The following is a 20,722-nucleotide window of genomic DNA, read 5'->3' on the forward strand; positions in this document are numbered from 1 at the left end:
ACTCAAGCTATAGCTCAGAAGCTATATATATATATATATATTTTTTTTTTTTTTTAAGATGGAGTCTTGCTCTGTCACCCAGGCTGGAGTGCAATGCCATGATCTTGGCTCACTGCAACCTCTGCCTCCTGGGTTCAAGTGATTCTTCTGCCTCAGCCTCCCGAGTAGCTGGGACTACAGGCATGCGCCACTATGCCCACCTAATTTTTGTACTTTTAGTAGAGTAGAATTACACCATATTGGCCAGGTTGGTCTCGAACTCCTGGCCTCGTGATCCGCCCACCTCGGCCTCCCAAAGTGCTGGGTATACAGGCATGAGACACCGTGCCTGGCCGCAAAATATATTCTAAGGAATAAAAATGATTGTAGTTTCCCACAGTCCAAAGCAAGCTAATAATATTTAAAGAGTTAAAAGTGTAATATAATCATCGGTCATGTTTCTACAACCAAAGAGAGTTGAAAGGAGTCAAATATCAGCATAATGCAGATAACGTACTCACTGTCATTGTGGGCCTTTATTACTTGGATAATCATTTTCACCTTGTGGAGACTTTTCCAGAATTATATACTTTTATGTCTAATCAGCAAATTAGGCAGTTGAAAAGTATGTATGAAGCACCTAATATGTGCCCCAATTAGGCTAGGTAGTGTGGGTATATAAAAAGGGTTTATAAAGGGGTAGGCTCCTATTCAAACCTTAGTGGGGTCAGGAGATGGGGAAGTTAATTAACATACATTAAATATTTTTTTACTCACCCACACCTAGAGAAACAGTACTGTTTTAAATGTGCTGTAGGAGTTCAGAGAAATAATGATTAATGTGGTTTGGAATAAATTAAATAATAAAAAGCTTTGCTGAATACAGTTAGTTTTAAAAATATAAAAGTATAGGGGGGTTTGCAGAGAAATCTGTTCAACTCTTAAAATAATAATTTTTAATTTATATATGTTTATATAAGAATTCCATTTTATTAACATGAAATACTAGTACTTTTTTGGGGGGATGGATTCTTGCTCTGTCATCTGGGCTGGAGTGCAGTGGTGGATCTCGGCTCACTGCAACCTCTGCCTCCCGGGTTCAAGCGATTCTTCTGCCTCAGCCTCCCGAGTAGCTGGGATTACAGGCATGAGCCACCACACCCGGCTAATTTTTCTATTTTTAGTGGAGATGGGGTTTTACCATGTTGGCCAGGCTGGTCTTGAACTCATGACCTGAAGTGATCCACCCGCTTTGGCCTCCCAAAGTGCTGAGATTACGCGTGAGCCACCGCACCTGGCCCAGTACTTTTACTGATGAAAAATGTAATGTAAAAGGAAGGTCTGTCTTACATACAATAAGTGCTGAATCCGGGTCTTTTTTTAAAAAAAGTCACTGAGAAGACTTACTCCTTTCTTAATTTTTAAGACATATGTTATTGCAAACAGAAAAACTGTACTAGACACTGGGGATATATGAATGAATAATGCCGTTTCTGTCTTCAAGACCTTACTGTTTGGTAGGTGGAAGCAAGTGAAGGAACGAAGGCACTGCAAATCAATGTGGGAGGCTCTATGAGTATGGGGCCACGCAGGAAAACGCTGAGAGGGAAAGCTTCAATGAGTAGGTGACTTCAAGGTCATCCTGGCCAGACACCGTGGCTCACACCTGTAATCCCAGAACTTTGGGAGGCCCAGGCAGGCGGCAGATCGCTTGAGCTCAGGAGTTTGAGAGCAGCCTGGGCAAGAGGGGGAATCCCCGTCTCTACAAAAAATACAAAAACTAGCCAGACATGGTGGCGCGCGCCTCTCCTCCCAGCTACTTGGGAGGTTGAGGTGGGAGGGTCACTTGAGACCGGGAGGCGGAAGTTGCAGTGAGCAGAGATCGCACCACTGCACTCCATCCTGGACGACAGAGTGAGACTGTCTCGAAAAACAAAGGTCATCCTGCAGGACAACCAGGAGGGGACAAACGTGTGTCTGTGGGAAGCTGAAATGTTGGCGGAGGAAAGAGCAGAAAAAGGCATTCCAGAAAAAGGAAACTGTAAACAACACACGAAAACGCAGTGAATGAATAGGAAGCCTGAGACCAAACTTAGGGTTTCCTACACTTATTTCAAAGCCTTTCATTATCTATATGGAGAGGTGGAGTCTTCACAAATATTTAGATCATATTGACTGAGATTTAGATATAAATGAATACTAATAATTACTTTTCGTTATTTTGCGGTGTTAAAAATTTACTGTAAGGCCGGGTGTGGTGGCTCACGCCTGTAATCCCAGCACTTTGGGAGGCCGAGGCGGGCGGATCACGAGGTCAGGAGATCAAGACCATCCTGGCTAACACAGTGAAACCCCGTTTCTACTAAAAATACAAAAAATTAGCCGGGCGAGGTGGCGGACGCCCAGCTACTCGGAGGCTGAGGCAGGAGAATGGCGTGAACCCCAGGGAGCGGAGCCTGCAGTGAGCCGAGATCGCGCCATTGCACTCCAGCCTGGGCGACAGCGAGACTCTGTCTCAAAAAAAAAAAAAAAAAAAATTTACTGTACAAGATTGTATTTAAGTATCTTCTAACATGAGCCATTTTGTAGTGATTCAGTTGTTTATATTCAATTTCAATCCAAAAACTGACTATATTTTATTAAAATAACTTTTTCTGTAGAAGATACCCATTTGATCACAGCACCAAATGGGTATCTTCTACAGAAAAAGTTATTTTAATAAACAAAAATATAGTCAGTTTTAGGATTTCCTGAGAGATTACAGAAACAATAAAAGCATTAAAACTGTTGTCATTAAATACGAGTACCTTGTATTTTGAAGGCTCTTAAAATTTAGTTTATAAATTGCTTTTACATAACACAGACACTGAAGTACCATTTAAGATTAGTTTTGAAAATAGGTGTTCGTTTGAACCACATCATTAGGTATTTTATTCAAAGCTCTTTATAAAAAGAGCTTTACTATATTCCAGTATAGTAAACTTATCCAGAAAATAAGACAAAAATTTAACTTCATGCTATAGCTGCAAAGTTTCCGGAAAGCAGGATTTAAAACTTCCATTGTAACTTTAACCAGCGGTCATGTCAAATTTCACAACTAAGAACATTTCAACGCATGTAATACTGAGCACAACATGGGCACGTTTTTGTTGCTATGAGAACCTTCTATTTTGTATTAGACATTGCAGCCTTGACGACGCAATGTTTGTGTCTATTTTGCGCATGTTTTTCTACAGCTATTCCTCTCTAGTAATAGTCGAATGGCTCTGGTTTCCTTTTGCGCCCGGCACAGTTTTTCCGTTTTAGCCTCAGTTGTCATAGGCTGTGCTGTCGCTTTCTCTGGGAAAGAACGGTGAGGACTGGACGGGAGAAACCGGGAAGGCAGGCGCGGCCGTTGTGCAGCAGCCAGGCCGCTTCCCGGCGGGAGACGGGCTGTGAATGGGAAGCCGGAGGAGGCTGGGCCGCGGGCTGATTCTATCACCCCCTTGGGAGCCCAGCTCTTCACCTAGCTCTTCGGCGCTTTTCCAAATCTGCAGCTAACAACAAAAATCGGGCAACGCCACGTCGCACAAACAGGACAGGAGGGGGTGAGGGGTGTGTGCGCGCGCGTGCTGTCCCCAAATGGATGAGAAATAAGGGAAAGGAGGGGTTGGGGACCGTGTGAAAAAGCAACACTGCTAGGCCCGGGACAAGTCCGGCTCCGGCCTCGGGTCTGGAGGGACAAGGCTGGGGGCCGGGTGGCAGACGGCGTCTCTGGTCTTCCCCCAGCGCGAGGGTCGTGGCGGGAAGCGGGGACAGGGCGCGCGCTCGGAGCCTCCTCCCCGCCCCGCCCAAGGGTCTTCCTCCCCCGGGATTCGGAGCGGCCCCTCCTCCAGGCCAGGCTCGCCCGGGGCGCTGAGCAGGCCGGGACTCCGCGGCCGAGGTTATCGTTAGGCATCTCCCAGGCGACCGGCTCCGCAGCAAGATGGCGGACGAGAAAGACAGGGAAGGTAAGGCAGGGGCGCCGGGGAGCCGCTGCCCTCGCCGCCCGCCCCGACCCCGGGCTGCACAGGGAAGCGCCGGGTGGGGTGGGCCCTCGTCCATCTGGAGTTCCCACCCGCAGGGAAAGGGCGGCCTGAGGAGGGGACCACCCGGCAGCAGCAGTCGCCCTGCCCCCGTCCCCGCAGCCCGCCCGGCCCGCCGCTCCGCCCCGCCCCGCCTCTCTCCCCTCCTCCCGCCTCTCTCCCCTCCTCCCGCCTTCTTCTTTCTCCTCCGGCCCTCTTCCCCTTCTTCCCCTCCTCCCGCCGCGTCCTCCTTCTCCCTCCCTCGGAGGCCGGGCCTTGGCTCCTGCGTTGGCTGCGCCGGAGGCGCCGGCAGGGGGTGCTGATAATGGCGTCGTTGTTCACGGTCGCGGGGAAGCCGCCGCCGCTTCCACGCCCTCGCCGGGGGTCTCGGTGCCTCAGGCGCCACGCCCGTAGCTGTCCAGGCTGTGGGCCCCGGGGGGTGGCCTGGGTGAGGAGTTCTGGCCGCCAGAATCTGACGGGATCCTCTGTTTGCGCCGAAACCCCGCCCTGGCGCAGCCTGATGGCGTTCGCGGCCACCATTTTGCCTCCTTAATGAGGACGCAGGAGGACGGTCTGGAGGTCACAGTCGCTGCCTCTGTGCTTTCCGGTCGTCCGAAATGCCTGCCCCGCGGCCGGCTAGCGCCGCGCAACTGGCCTAGTGTCTTGTCTTAAAAAAAAAAAAAAAAAGACACACGCCCAAACAGCAATTTTAATAACGACGAAAAACCAAAACCTGGCAGAGACCTTGGAACCGCTGTGCGCCGGCCGGGCCTCTCCCAGGGGACCACCCGGCCCCGCGCGGTGGCTGCTTGCAGAGGCGGGACTGCGCTTCGAGGCTTAAGGTCGCCAGCTCAGAGGCATCCATGTGTTTGTTGCCTGTGCGGAGACGCCAAAAAGTGATTACGTTAATTTGCAAGACCGTTCATGTTGTTTTCAGTTCATGGTATGATTAAAACCCGATCCTTGATTACCATGCCCTTAGGTACTAAAAAATAATTGTGTTTGGTAGTTGGAAAAGTCACCCAAAAATATCCAAAAAGCCATGAAACAGTAAAGGTAACCAAGTAGGAAGTGAAAATAATATTCCTCCTTTGTTTTCCTTCTGGAGTGCTCAAAACACCCTCTCAAAGCATTTTTCTCGGCATAGAACCAAGTGTGGTCAGGTTAACATCTAATATTTACAAGGGAGGAAACGAATCCTGAGATAGTTGTTCCGGTGATCACAGAAAATCGGCGAAGAAACACATGAAAATGTGCCAATGGTCTACCTATTGATAACAAGGATACTGTGATTTTTATATAATATTAATCTGAGAAGCCAGGATTATTTTGTAGGTATTACCTTTACGAAGATGCCCTTATATACAAAGAAAAGGGTAATTTTAAAACTTTCCCAGAAAAATGGATGGCTTATTTTTGTTCTTTATTTACCAAAACAACAAACAAAAAACCCAACAAAACCATTAGGAGATAAACTAGCAAGGTAATTACGGATATTTATTTTCTTAAAAAAGACTTGGTTAGGTCAGCATGAGAAAAAACGCACTGGAGTATGGTACAAATACAGTATTTATCGTTTTTTAAAAATTGAGAGCTTTCCTGATTTTTCAGCTTTTGAACAATATTTTTCTATTTAAAATAAATTCAGAGAAACAATTCTGTCGATAACTCATAGAAGTAATGACTGTTAAAAGTTGGATGCCATTCATTCAGAATACATATATTCAATGCCATTATGTAGATAAGGCATTCTACTTAGAACTTTGAAAGATACAAAGATGAAAAGGATATTGTCTTTGCTTCCAAGGAAGGTGAGATCAGTAAGGGAGATGAGATATATACAAATGGGAGGGCCGGGCGCGGTGGCTCACGCTTGTAATCCCAGCACTTTGGGAGGCCGAGGCGGGCGGATCACGAGGTCAGGAGATCGAGACCACGGTGAAACCCCGTCTCTACTAAAAATACAAAAAATTAGCCGGGCGTGGTGGCGGGCGCCTGTAGTCCCAGCTACTCGGAGGCTGAGGCAGGAGAATGGCGTGAACCCGGGAGGCAGAGCTTGCAATGAGCCGAGATCGCGCCACTGCACTCCAGCCTGGGCGACAGAGCGAGACTCTGTCTCAAAAAAAAAAAAAAGAAAAAAAAAGAGGTATATACAAATGGGAGGGAATAGTTAACTGGGCTGAGTAGTCTTGGTGCCAACCACTGTGCTAGGTGTGTTTCCTTGTAGTCCGTGGACAGCAGCCTGGACATCACTGGCTGCCTCCAACCTAGTGAATCAGTCTTCATTTTAACATGTTTGTAGGTGATTTGTATGTACATTAAAGTTCGAGAAGGTCGGACGCGGTGGCTCACACCTGCAATCCCAGCACTTTGGGAGGCCCATGCGGGCGGATCACGAGGTCAAGAGATCGAGACCATCCTGGCCAACATGGTGAACCCCGTCTCTACTAAAAATACAAAAATTAGCCGGGCGTGGTGGCACGCCCTGTAGTCCCAGCTACTCAGGAGGCTGAGACAGGAGAATCCCTTGAACCGGCGAGCCGGAGGCTGCAGTGAGCCAAGTTTGCGCCACTGTACTCTAGCCTGGCGACAGAGTAAGACTCCGTCTCAAAAAAAAACAAAAAACAAAAAACAAAAAACAAAATAAAGTTCGAGAAGCACTCATGTGCTGTATCTCATTTATTGTTAACAGTTTTATGGATTAACTAATTGCAGTTTGAAGGGTATTATGAAATAAAGGCATTTTGTCAGAGAATAAACTAAGTAGAGACTCACTTTGGTGATAAGATCTTTTTATGGAAATAGTCCATTACTATATTTGATTGTCGGCTACTGTATTTTGAATTTTCAGAAATTACATCTAACCAATTAATCAGAATTGGTTAACTTCTGAGGATTCACTCAACTAAACTCATAAAAGACTGATGTGCAAACCTGAATGATTTATTAATTTAAATAGGGGTATATACATTGACTTGTAGGCTGATTTTGGCAATGTAGTACTAAGCTTCGGTTAGTGTGTATTTCAGAAGTCATTTGATGACCATGGAATCACACAAAAGAAAGGATAATTTTGAAGGATGTGTTCGTTACCCTGTAAGTTCCAAAAGATCTGGGACTATTTCTGATCTGTTAATACAGAGTGTTGTGCGGAGTGCTTGGAACATGGTAGGCAATCAGTAAATATTTGTTGAATTCAGAACATTTGAATTAATCAAAGACAGCTTATGTTTTAACCAAAGCATTCCTAGCTATTTTCCCCAAACTTATTCTATACCTAAAAGTACACAAAACTTGTTTTGGGTCTCTTTTTCCCTCTGCTTTACCAGTAAGATACATTCTTCTATTCCATCTGGCTCAACAAAACCTTTTATTTCACAATGCCATGGTATTCACAAGCATGTCTTTAAAAAACAACTACAAAAAACCTCATTGTAGAATACACATATGTTTTAAATAGTTCATCTTTAATATTGAGATTTCTAAAAGTTATAAAGGGGAATAAGTTTCAGGGTACCTATCCTATCCACTCGTCTTCAACATTTAGAGATTAACTTTGATGGAAGTATTGAGAATATTGATAAGAAAAATTACCTAAATTAGAAGGGGCTATTGTGCTCAAAAAACTTTTCTCTAAGATTATGTACATTGAAATTTTTATACTTATTTGTAGCATTTTTTGCTTTCATACAGTATAATTTATTTTTTCATAGATTAAAAATTATACAGAATTATATTAGCTAAAAGTTTAAACTTTAGAACCAAATTATTCTTAAAACCACTTTTTTAACTGAAAGAAGAATGTTTGAAATGGGATAAGAAAAAATATTTTTGAAGTTTTATTATTTTTCCAAAGTTTCCTCAGCCAGAACATTTTTTGTTTTGTTCTTTCTTTTCCTTCTGTTTTGTTTTGTCTGTTTAAATGGAGAGTCAATGCAATTGTTGATTCTTTGGCTCCTTAAATCTTCTTGTTTCTGTCTCTGAGAGAATTTTATATAGGACTGGAAGGATCTTGTGTTTGTAATTAGACTCACGTCTAGGAAACAAACTGCTTAGGTATGACATTCTAACTTTTGGCAGCCAGTGAGCTTTGGAAAGTAAGAACTTTTTAGTAAGCTGCAGATATTAAAAGCTCACTCTAGGCCGGGCGCCGTGGCTCACGCCTGTAATCCCAGCACTAGGTCAGGAGATCGAGACCATCCTGTAAACATGAAACCCCCTCTCTACTAAAAAACAAAAAATTACCGGGGAGGTGGCAGGCCCTGTAGCTCACTCTAGGATTTACTATTTTTGTTTGTATTAAAATATTCTTTGTTACTTTGCATGCTTTGATAACATTGCTTGATAAAGTGCCTCTACTTCAATTATCAACTCCTAAATGGAAGAGGTTTTACAAGGTTTGTTGTTTTGTTTTTGATTTCCTTCATTGTGCCACTCTTTTAAAAACCCAACATTTGGAAATATAAAGTAAAAAACAGAAATTACAGGTGCCTATTACTTTATAAAAAGGGTTCCCTTAAATAATGACTTTTTTTTTCTTCTTTTATTTTGAGACAGGGTCTTGCTCTGTTGCCCAGGCTGGAATGTAGTGGTGCAACCTCTGTTGCCTAAGCTGGAAGGTGGTGGCGCCATCACGGCTCACTACAGCCTCAACCTCCTGGGTTCAAGTGATCCCCCCCACCTCAGCCTCCCAAGTAGCTGGGACTACAGGCACAAGCCACCATGCCCGACTAATTTTTTTAATTTGTAGAGACAGAGTTTCGCCGTGTTGGCTAGGCTGGTCTCGAACTCTTTTTTTTTTTTTGAGACAGAATCTCGCTCTGTCGCCCAGGCTAGACTGCAGTGGTGTGATCTCGGCTCACTGCAAGCTCCGCCTCCTGGGTTCTCGCCATTCTCTTGCCTCAGCCTCCCGAGTAGCTGGAACTACAGGTGCCTGCCACCATGCCCGGCTAAGTTTTTGTATTTTTAGTAGAGACGGGGTTTCACCTTGTCAGCCAGGATGGTCTCGATCTCCTGACCTTGTGATCCGCCCACCTCGACCTCCCAAAGTGCTGGGATTACAGGCGTGAGCCACTGCGCCCGGCTCGAACTCTTGAGCTCAAGTGATCTGCCTGCCTTGGCCTCCCAAAGTGCTGGGATTACAGGCATAAGCCACTGTGCCTGGCCTCATAGTAACTGTTGATAGTATAGAGTGTAGTCTGTGGGACAGTACAAAGGTTGAGCTTTGAAGTAAGACTTGAATCTGAATTCCATCTCTTCCCCAAGCTCTAATTATCTGATCTTAGCCGAGATGCTAAACATAAGTAGCTTCAAGTTCTTCAGATGCAAAATGGGGATAATTATACCCCCAATATTTCATAATGTTGTAATAGGGACAATGTTTTCTTATTCATTTTTACATCCCCAGCACCTACCACAGTGCTTGGCATCAAAGGAATGCTGAGGCCGGCTCACACCTATAATCCTAGCACTTTTGGAGGCCAAGGCAGGTGGATCACTTGAGGTCAGGAGTTCAAAACCAGCCTGGCCAACATGGTGAAACCCTGTCTTTACTAAAAATACAAAAAATTAGCCGAGTGTGGTGGTGCATGCCTGTAATCCCAGCTACTCAGGAGGCTGAGGCAGGAGAATCGCTTGAACCCAGGAGGTGGAGGTTGCAGTGAGCTGAGATCGCACTACTGCACTCCAGCCTGAGTGACAGGGTGAGACTCTGTCTCAAATAAATAAATAAATAAATAATATAATAAAGGAATGCTGAATAAATGGGAAGGAAAGAGTTTGGTACATATCTAGTGAATTAGTAAGTATTAGTATCTGCTTAACATAAAACATAAGAGTTGGCCAGGCGTGGTGGCTCCTGCTTGTAATTCCAGCACTTTGGGAGGCTGAGGTGGGCAGATCACCTGAGGTCAGGAGTTCCAGACCAGCCTGACTAACTTGGTGAAACCGTGTCTCTACTAAAAATACAAAAATTATTTGGATGTGGTGGTGGGTGCCTGTTATCCCAGCTACTCTGGAGGCTGAGGCAGGAGAATTGCTTGAACCTGGGAGGTGGAGGTTGCAGTGAGCCTAGATCACACCATTGCACTCCAGCCCGGGCAACAGAGCAAGACTCCGTCTCAAAACAATCAAACAAATAAAACATAAGAGTTAAGAAAACTTTTAAGTCTTACCAATTGGGATCATACATAATGCATTCCTGCTTATTTCTGGGGTAATTTAATAAGTTTTCTTCCTGTTTTAGACCAATATAAATATCCAGTTAAGACTAACCAAAGAAGAAAACTAGCTTTTTGAAGCCTAATTTGTTTCCTGTTATTCAGAATAAAAAAAAATTTGAAGAAAAACTGGACTGAAATTTGTTTTTGCTCTGATATATAAAATTTACAGAAATGTCTCAAGAATAGTCATAATTTTAAAGATCAAATGGACAATGAGATACCACCTCATGCCTGTTAGGAAGGCTATTATCACCAAAAGTCCTACAAATAATAAGTATTGGTGAGGATGTGGAGAAATTGGAACCCTCATGGACTGTTGGTGGCAATGAGAAATGGTGCAGCTACTATGGAAAGTGGTATGGCAGTTCCTCAAAAAGTTAAAAGTCGAATTACCATTTGACCCAGCAATTCCACTTATGGGTATATATCCAAAATAATTGAAAGCAAGGTCTTGAAGAGATATTTGCACAACCATGTTCATAGCAACATTATTCACAGTAGGTAAAAGGTCGAAGCAACCCAAGTGTCCATCAGTGGATGAATGAACAAACGAAATGTGGTATATACATGCGATGAAATACTATTCAGCGTTCAAAGGGAGGAAATTCTGACACATGCTACCACTTGAATGAACCTGAAAGACATCATGCTAAGTGAAATAAGCCAGTCAAAAAGACAAATACTCTATGATTCCACTTACATGAGGTACCTAGAGAAGTCAAACTCATGGAGACAGAAAGTAGATGGCTGGTTGCCAGGGGCTGTGGGGAGGGGAAAATGGGAAGTTGTTTAAGGAGTATAGAGTTCCAGTTTTGCAAGATGAAAAAAGTTCTGGAGATTGGTTGCACAGCAGTGTGAATGTACATAACACTATTGAACTATACGGTTAAAAGTGCTTAATACAGTAAGTTTTACATTATGTATATTTTACCACATTTTAATAAATAGAAAATGTCGAGTACATTCAGAATGAAAAAAAAAGGTACATTGTTTTTCAAAGGCAATTTGGAAATCTGTATTAAAGAATAAATGATGATGGCTAGGCAAGGTGGCTCACATCTGTAAACTCAGCACTTTGGGAGGCTGAGGTAGGAGAATTGCGTGAGACCAGGAGTTTGAGACCAGCCTGGGCAACATAGTGAGGCCTCGTCTTTGCTAAAAATAAAATAAATAATAATAAGTCAGGGGTTCCCTCTCAGCTTTGGAGCCCCCCCTCCCTCTGTCTCTGTACAGGGAAGCTTCTCCCTTCCTTCTTGCCCCTTCTTGCCTATTAAACTCTCCATTCCTTAAAACCAAAAAAATAAAAAAAAATAATAAAAAGCGATGTCCACATGCTTTAAACTTTAATATACTTATGGTTATTTATCCTTAGAAATATATTCTGAAAAGAATAAAAAATGCTATAAGCACAAAAATGATCAATGTAAAGTTATCTATAAATTTGAAAATATAGATAAAATTTGCATGTCCAACTAATGGGGCATACAAAATAAATTGTTGTATGTCCACTTGTTGGGTTGCAGCCAAATATATAAAAATTATATGTGTAAATGGGTAAGGACACGTGGAGGAGCTCAGGAGATGATGATAGCAGGGTGATTAGACTTTTAGGGGCACTTATTTTTAAAATCTCATTTTAATGTCAGTTCTATAAAACTTTAAAAACCCACTTAAATATGCTAATTAAAAATTATTCGTACCCACTTGTGAAAGTGTGTTTACCAGATCCTGTACTTGACAATACTTTGTAAACCTCTAGTATGGATTTTATAGATATTAAGACTGTAAAAAAGTAATTTTAGTTTTTATTTTTATTTTTTAAGAGATGAGATCTAGGCCGGGCGCAGTGGCTCACACCTGTAATCTCAGCACTTTGGGAGGCCGAGGCAGGCAGATCGCCTGAGGTTGGGAATTCAAGACCAGCCTGACCAACATGGGAAAACCCCGTCTCTATTAAAAATACAAAATTAGCTGGGCATGGTGGCACATGCCTGTTATCCCAGCTACTCGGGAGGCTGAGGTGGGAGAATCACTTGAACCTGGGAGGCAGAGGTTGTGATGAGCCGAGAGCGCCATTGCACTCCAGGCTGGGCAACAAGAGCGAAACTCCGTCTCAAAAAAAAAAAAACAATAAGAGACGAGGTCTCACTCTGTCACCCTGGCTAGGGTGCAGTGTCTCGATCACAGCTCACTGTAGCCTCTACTTTCTGGGCTCAAGTGATCGTCCCACTTTGGCCTCCCAAGTAGCTGGGACTACAGGGGCATGCCACTGTGCCCAGCTAACATTTTTATTTTTGGTAGAGATAAGATCTTGCTTTGTTGCCCAGGCTGGTCTCAAACTCCTGGCCTCAGGCAATCCTCCCACCTTGGCCTCCCAAAGTGCTGGGATTACAGGCTTGAGCCACCACATCTGGCCCATAATTTTATTTTTTTAAATGCACTAGTAAAATTAGGAGTTTAAAAACATGGGCTAGAATTTGGACATTGCCTTTTTTTTTCTTTTGAAGATTTTGCTTGTTAGTGTTAATTTATCTGACCTTTGGTTCAAAGAATTTCCATCTAATGAGGAAGATAGGCAGCTAAGGAGATAGTGATACAATAATGTGATAAATGCTGTGATAGTTGCACATGTATGATGATTGGGTGCCTGGGGGGAGTCACCTGATTCACACACACCCTCTTTAAATTATAGCCCCGTTTTATTCCCTCTCATAGCTATTTGTTTTTTTTCCTCTTTCATACTATATTTTGTAATTACCTGTAGATGTGTTGTTTGTTGTCTGCTTCTCCTTCTAGACTCTTAACTTCCGAAAGGATAGGGGTCATGCTCATGCATATATACCCAGAGCATGGCATATAGCTCAGTATTTGCTGAATGTTGAATACAAGTTGGCTTTCCGAAGGAGATAACTGAAGCTTATTTTTTTTTATTTTTATTTTTTTGAGACGTAGTCTTGCTCTTGTCGCCCAGGTTGGAATACAATGGCGTGATCTTGGCTCACTGCAACCTCTGCCTCCTGGGTTCAAGTGATTCTTATGTCTCAGCCTCCCAAGTAGCTGAAATTACAGGTGCGTGCCACCATGCTGGACTCATTTTTTTGTATTTTTAGTAGAGACAGGGTTTCACCATGTTGGCCAGGCTGGTTTCAAACTCCTGACCTCAAATGATCTGCCTGCCTCGGCCTCCCAAAGTGCTAGGATTACAGGCTTGAGCCACTGTGCCTGGCCTAATTTTTGTATTTTTAGTAGAGATGGGGTTTCACCGTGCTGGCCAGGCTGGTCTGGAACTCCTGACCTCAAGTGAACCGCCCACCTTGGCCTCCCAAAGAGTTGGGATTACAGGTGTGAGCCACGGCTCCCAGCCCCAAGCTTATCTTGAAGGTATAATAGCCCAGAGAATAAGTAGGGGATGGATATTTCAGGAAGAGAAGAAATAACATACTTGAAATTGTGAAGATTCAATATGGCCAAAATTTAGGATGGGTTAGGAGATGTGGGAATTTTTATTCTTAAAGCACTGGTGAGTGATTAAAAATTTTTAACAAGATGGGAGACTGAGGCAGGATAATCACTTGAACCCAGGAGGTGGAGGTTGCAGTGAGCCAGGATCGTGCCACTGAACTCCAGCCTGGGTGACAGAATGAGACTCTATAAAAAATAAAAAATAATTTTTTTTTTAAACAAGACACAATCATATTTGTTGTCTAGAAAAATCACTTGAGCGAGTGTGTTCGGTGGATTAGATGGACTCCAGGTTTGGGACTCCAGGTTTGTCCCAATATAGTAGTCCAGAAAGATAAGACCCTGAACCAAAGTAATGGAAGTCAGGAATGAAACAAGGAGATAGGCTAGAGGAAATGGATGGATTTTGTAATAGGACAGATATGAATATTGAGTCAGGTCAGGGACATGGTTTCTGGTTGGGTAACAAAGAATAAGGAGGAATAGTAGAGTTATGTAAAAGTTCTAGTCTTGCACATGTTGAGTTTAGGTGCCTGTGAGGCATCCAGGTTGAGATATAACATAGGCAGCACTGTGTGCTTGGTACCTAAATACCTACTGAATGAAAAATGAGAATGATGTGTGTTGGATCACTTGAATGTATCCCTCTGTAAGTGGTTGCAGTCTTGGGAATGGTTGAGAATGTCCAGAGAAAATGGATACAATAAAAAATAATGTTGACTGAGGCCAGGTGCGGTGGTTCACGCCTGTAATCCCAGCACTTTGGGAGGCCCAGGAGGGTGGATTACCTGAGGTAGGGAGTTTGAGACCAGCCTGACCAACATGGCAAAACCCCCTCTCTACCCAAAATACAAAAATTAGCCAAGTGTGGTGGCAGGCACCTATAATCCCAGCTACTTGAGAGGCTGAGGCAGGAGAATCGCTTGAACCCGGAGAGGCAGAGGTTGCAGTGAGCTGAGATCACGCCATTGCACTCCAGCCTGGGCGACAGAGTGAGACTCTCTGTCCCCACCTCGCCACCCTGCCGCCAAAAAAAAAATGTTGACTGAAAGGAGAAGTGACTAGGATCAGAACTCTGGGTAAAAATCAGTAATTGAACAGAGAAAAATAACTTGTGAATAAGATCGAAAGCACAATTGCAAAATCATGGGAAAATGAGCAAATAGTGTCACAAAAGCCAAGTAGGAAGAATTTCATGAAGGAAGCACTTAAAAATGTTGGGAAAAACCCCCCAATGGTTAACATTTATAGAGCACTTACTCTGAAGTAGGCACTGGGCTAAATGTTTTACGTGTCTTATGTCCTTTAATCCTTAGAATAAATCTATGTGGTAGGTGCCTCTGTTACCCGCTTTGCACAAATAAAGAAATGGAGGCTTAGATAGGTAAAGCAGACTTCCAGTTTCAGCTCAAAAGGTAAGCGCTTGGAGGTCATCACTCGGTTGCTCCTGGAGCCATAAACTGGAAGAAATATTTGTTAATTTTGACAAGTTGCTGGAGGCTGCATGTGGACTGTCATGAGAGTGAGAAACTCCTTGAGGCCTGCAGTCTTAGGAGGTCCCTCACACTTCCTCCGGTTATACTCCTAGGAACCCCACCGGGTTATTCTGGTGAAGAGCCAAGCAAGGTTGGTTTAACAGGGGAAGGGGAAAGCAACGCTTTTGAAATATGCTGGTGCATTCTTCATAAAAAGGCCAATTTCAGTGCCCTCTAGTCTGGTCTTATCTCAACGGATGGGAAGAAGCTGAAAAACACTTGTGAAGGTCACAGCCCATTGACACAGGTCCACTAAAAGACTGAGATTTAATCATAAGATGATAGAATTCTCCTCACCCGTACCTTACCACCAAGTCAAAGGAATACAATTCAGTACAATTGACAGTGGCTTGCAGCTGGAAGACCTACAAGATGGAGACTCTATTTAAGGACATGTTCTTAGGGAAGCCCGAAGAGGAATCTGGCACCTGCAGCTACAGCAAACATTAAACACAGCCCTACTCCTAGCCAGATTGAGGTAAAGCCTCACACTAATGGCTGATTATTATCATGTCTGGCTTCCAACAAAAAATGACAAGACATGCTAATAGGCAAGAAAAACAGTCCGAAGAGACAAAGCAAGCATCAGAACCAGACTTAGATATATGATAATGGGCGTTTTGTAATTATCAAGGAATTTAAAGAACTGTGATTAATATGGTAAAGGTTCAGGCCGGGCTTAGTGACTCATGCCTGTAATCCCAGCACTTTGGGAGGCCAAGGAGGGTGGGTCATTTGAGGTTAGCAGTGTGAGACCAGCCTAGCCAACATGGCAAAAACCCATCTCTACAAAAAGACAAAAATTAGCCGGGCGTGGTGGCGTGTGCCTGTAGTCCCAGCTACTTGTGAGGCTGAGGCAGGAGAATCACTCAGATCCTGGAGTCCATAGACTCAGTGTGGCTGAGGAAAGAATCATTGAGCTTGAAGGTATGTCACTAGAAGCTTTCCAAACTGAATTGCAAAGAGAGAAAAGAATGAAAAAACAACACCCAAGAACCATGGGATAATTTAAAAGGTGTGAAATAACATGTAATTGGAATGCCAGAAGGAAAAGAAAGAATAGAGCAGAAGAAATATTTGAAAAAATGGGCTGAGCGGCAGGGCGTGGTGGCTCACGCCTGTAATCCCAGCACTTTGGGAGACTGAGGCGGGTGGATCACCTGAGGTCAGGAGATCGAGACCAGCCTGGCCAACATGGTGAAACCCTGTCTGTACTAAAAATAAAAATACAAAAAATTAGCCAGGTGTGGTGGTGGGTGCCTGTAATCTTAGCTACTTGGGAGCCTGAGGCAGAAGAATTTCTTGAATCCAGGAGGCAGAGGTTGCAGTGCGCTGATATCACGCCATTGCAACAGAGTGAGACTTCAATCTCCTAGGGAAAAAAAAAAAGAAGAAAATCATCTGGAAAGCTTGTTAAAACTTAGATTGTTGGGTCTCACCCTCAGTAATCTGGAGTGAGGGGGTCTGGAAATTTGCATTTCTAACAAGTTACCATAGGATGAGCATGCTGTTAAGAAACATTGATCTAAAATTTAAAGTGAATTTTGCCATTTCAGTGTATTTCCTTCTAGGTTTTTCTAGGCAGATTTGTATTTTGTTTTGTTTTACAAACTTGAGAGGATATTGAATATGGTTTTATGTCCAGCTTTTTTCACTTACTATTAGAAACATTTTTTCATGTCACAAGTATTTCTTAAAAACATATAAAGGAGTTGTATTCATTATATTAGGTTGGTGCAAAAGTAATTGTGGTTTTTGCTATTAAAAGTAACCGGGCCTGGCGTGGTAGCTCACACCTGTAATTCCAGCACTTTGGGAGGCTGAGGTGGGCGGACCACTTGAGGTCGGGAGTTTGAGACCAGCCTGGCCATCATGGTGAAACCCTGTCTCTACTGAAAATACAAAAATTAGCCGGTTGTGGTGGCGCATGCTTGTAATCCCAGCTACTCGGGAGGCTGAGGCGGGAGAATCACTTGTACCCAGGAGGCGGAGGTTGCAGTGAGCCAAGGTCGTGCCATTGTACTCCAGCCTGGGCAGTAGAGCAAGACTCCATCTCAAAAAAAAAAAAAAAAGTAACCGGAAATACCGCAATTACTTTTGCACCAACTTAACCTAACATTAATACTTTGGTCAATATAATTTATTTAAGGTTTCCCTAACTGTTAGATACTTAAATTGTTTAAAAATGTTCTGTTGTAAATGTTCTTATACAAGGATTTTTTTTTGACCCAGCTTTGATCCTCATCTTCTACCCACTTTGGAAAAATTTTTTTTTTTCTGGAGAGACAGGGTTTCCCTCTGTCATCCAGGCTGGAGTGCGGTGGCCCAGTCTTAGCTCACTGCAGCCTCAAACTCCTGTGCTCAAGTGGTCCTCCCACCTCAGACTCCTGAGTAGCTGGGACTACAGGTGTATGCCACCGTATCTGGCTAATTTTTTTGGGGGGGGGAAAATAATTTTGTTGAATCTCATCTCTGTTGGGTCTTACAGAGGATAACCCAATTTCCAAATTCTGTGAGTACCTTGTGATCCTTTTGTACTAATTACATTATTTCTTTCCAATTTTAAAGAAATCAATAATAGACCCACATATTGCCATTCAGAGCTTATGATCAGGATAAAATACAGATTTGCTTATTGTCTCTCTATCCTGTTACAGTGGAAATGATATAAAACCAGATATTTTGTTTCTTTTGTTACTAAATCCCTGGATTTAGAAAATGTGTAGGATATAGTAATCACGTAAATATTTGTTGCAAGAATGCATGAACCAGGAGTAACACATTGATGGCACCTTGCATAATCTTATTAAGAGTAAATGTATTTTTCTGTTAATCCTTTTAAAATACTGAAAATAGGCTATGTGTGGTGGCTCACACCTGTAATCCCAGCACTTTGGGAAACTGAGGCAGGTGGATCACCTGAGGTCAGGAGTTCAAGACCAGCCTAGCCAACACAGTGAAACTCCATCTCTACTAAAAATGCAAAAATTTAGCCGAGCATGGTGGTGCATGCCTGTAATCCCAGCTACTCGGGAGGCTGAGACAGGAGAATCGCTTGAACTTAGGAGGTGGAGGTTGCAGTGAGCCGAGATCGCGCCATTGCATTCCAGCCTGGGCAACAGAGTGAGACTCTGTCTCAAAAAAAAAGAAAAAAGAAAGAAAAGAAAATACTGAAAATAGCTCAGAGTTACCACTACATTTGCCGAGGCACTCAGATTGCAAATCACATATTTAATCTAACCTCGTCATTTAAAAGACTGGAATAGCACCTCCACTTCAACATAGTGATTGGGCACATGTATTTATTTTATTTTAGTTTAGTTTTTCGAGATGGAGTTTCTCTCTTGTTGCCCAGGCTGGAGTGCAATGGCACAATCTTGGCTCACCAGAACCTCCGCCTCCCCGGTTCAAGTGATTCTCCTGCCTCAGCCTCCCAAGTAGCTGGGTTACAGGCACCCACCACCATGCCTGGCTAAGTTTTATATTTTGAGTAGGGATGGGGTTTCACCATGTTGGCCAGGCTGGTCTCAAACTCCTGACCTCAGATGATCCATCCGCCTTGGCCTCCCAAAGTGCTGGGATTACAGGTGTGAGCCACTGCACCTGGCCCACATATTTATTTTTACTCCTGAAACCCCACTAAAATGACAGTAAAGAAGTAAAAAAGGCACAAATATACAGGGATGAAGAAAATAGGAAAGGAGATAATGGTGGTATGTAAAAAGATAGAAAGTGAGGAGATAATGCACTATTACACGGTTGGACCAGGCGCAATTTACCTAGCATAAACAAAGAAAATACAAGCCTGTAGAAGAGGGAGCCAAAAAGAAACAAACCCATTTGAGCTTAAAAGCCTTGAAAGGCTCAGGATTAGACACAGCAGCCATCCCAGAAGGCATGTATGTGGAGTCAGGCTAAATAGAGGAGATTTGGATGAAAGTCAAAAAGCAAATGATTAAATCTCCCATCCCCTGGAGTAACCAGGTGACCATGCAGAAGGCTGGTGGTTTACTTTGAATGATTTAAATCAGAGATGCTCAGGACTTAGGGATGATGGTACCTACCAGAGATGGTAGAGATGATGTGCCATTATTATTATTACCATCTTTGAGGTAGTAGCTGAAATATTGTTAAAATTTATATGAAATTCAATATTATCACAGAGGTTAAATATTCTGAGTAGGACCCAAGATAATAAACCTGAAAAATGGTAATATGTCTAATATATGTCAGAGCAATGGGGATTTGAGATTCTCTTATTTAAGATCTTCATTAGCTACAAGGAAGAAGAGCTATGTACCTCTTTAAATGGTTAGTTGAGTTGCATTAGTAGCTACGTTACACAATAGTTATAAGCACGAAAAGCCTCAAAAGTGAAAACGAATGTAGAGCTTAAAAATCTTCAGGTGAAATCAGTAAATGCAATGAAATTTCATATGAAATGATGCTATATGATGAAATGAGAGGAAAATCAAAATCTGACCTCAATTTTAGTGACTTTTTATCTCTATTACACTTCAGCCACCCACTTCCGTGGCCAAACCATGGATATTGCCAATATTCAGGATTGTGCCACCTCTGAAGTCCTGAATTCAGATAGTCCATTCTTGGAACATAACCTTATTCAACGCTGACTATTTCAAAAGAATTTTGTGAAATAAACCTTGTGAAGTAATTTCAAATTTACTGAACAATTGTAAGAATAGTATACACAGAGAATTCCCACATTTCCTTTGTCCAAATTATTTTATCTTAACATTTTGCCATTTTTTAATCATTCTTGCTTTCTGTTTCTACATATATTTAAAATTTTTTTCCCTTCAACTATTTGAGAATGTGTTATACAACCCTGCCACTTTATCCCTTAATATTTTGGTGTGTATTTTCCAAGAACAAAGATAGTCTCTTTTGTAAAGTCTCGATGAACTTTAACTTTTTTTTTTTTTTTTTTTTTTTGAGACAGAGTCTTGCTCTGTTGCCCAGGCTGGAATGCAGTGGCGCGATCTCAGCTCACTGCAACCTCCAGCTCCTGGGTTCAAGTGATTCTCCTGCCTTAGCCTCCTGAGTAGCTGGGATTACAGGCACGCACCACCACGCCTGGCTAATTTTTGTGTTTTTAGTAGAGATGGGGTTTTGCCATGTTGACCAGGCTAGTTTCGAACTCCTGACCTCAAGTGATCTGCCCACCTCAGCCTCCCAAAGTGCTGGGATTACAAGCATGAGCCACTGTGCCCCGCCAGCTATTTTTAATTCTATAGTCCATATTCTGATTTTATCAGTTGTCTCAATTGTCAATATCTTTGTGTAGCATTTCCGCCTCTAGTACAGGTTTCAGTCCAGCATCACATGCTGCATTTATTAATAGTTGTCATGTGTCCCTAGTCGTCTTTAATCTAGAGCAGAACCTCAGTCTTTCTTTGTCGTGACATTGAGCATGGATTGATTCAGAAAAGGTTTTGATCTGTACAAATTCATGATCTCA

The 20,722-nt window shown here is 42.9% G+C and overlaps 2 protein-coding genes across 6 annotated transcripts in view; one reads left to right on the forward strand and one right to left on the reverse strand.

Moving 5' to 3' along the window:
- Nucleotides 1-3,001: 3,001 nt before the first annotated feature.
- On the reverse strand, nucleotides 3,002-4,177 carry LOC131381790 (uncharacterized). The gene is given in 2 exon segments (XM_058430514.1): nucleotides 3,002-3,653; nucleotides 3,655-4,177. Coding segments are annotated over 2 exon segments (546 nt in total). The 5' UTR covers nucleotides 4,063-4,177; the 3' UTR covers nucleotides 3,002-3,515.
- EFCAB2 (EF-hand calcium binding domain 2) overlaps nucleotides 3,250-20,722 on the forward strand; it is a 161,531-nt gene continuing 144,058 nt past the window's right edge. For 3 of the 5 annotated variants that reach the window (XM_032136988.2, XM_032136982.2, XM_032136985.2), the window contains exon 1: nucleotides 3,833-3,968. In XM_032136988.2, coding sequence (XP_031992879.1) covers nucleotides 3,944-3,968 — 25 coding nt within the window. In that variant the 5' untranslated portion in view covers nucleotides 3,833-3,943. Of the gene's footprint in view, nucleotides 3,332-3,832; nucleotides 3,969-20,722 lie in introns of those variants that run through there. The other 2 variants (XM_032136987.2, XM_032136986.2) reach the window with 2 other exon arrangements.

Source organism: Hylobates moloch, unplaced genomic scaffold (genome assembly GCF_009828535.3).
Source record: "Hylobates moloch isolate HMO894 unplaced genomic scaffold, HMol_V3 SCAFFOLD_18, whole genome shotgun sequence".
In the NCBI taxonomy this organism is placed as follows: domain Eukaryota; kingdom Metazoa; phylum Chordata; class Mammalia; order Primates; family Hylobatidae; genus Hylobates; species Hylobates moloch.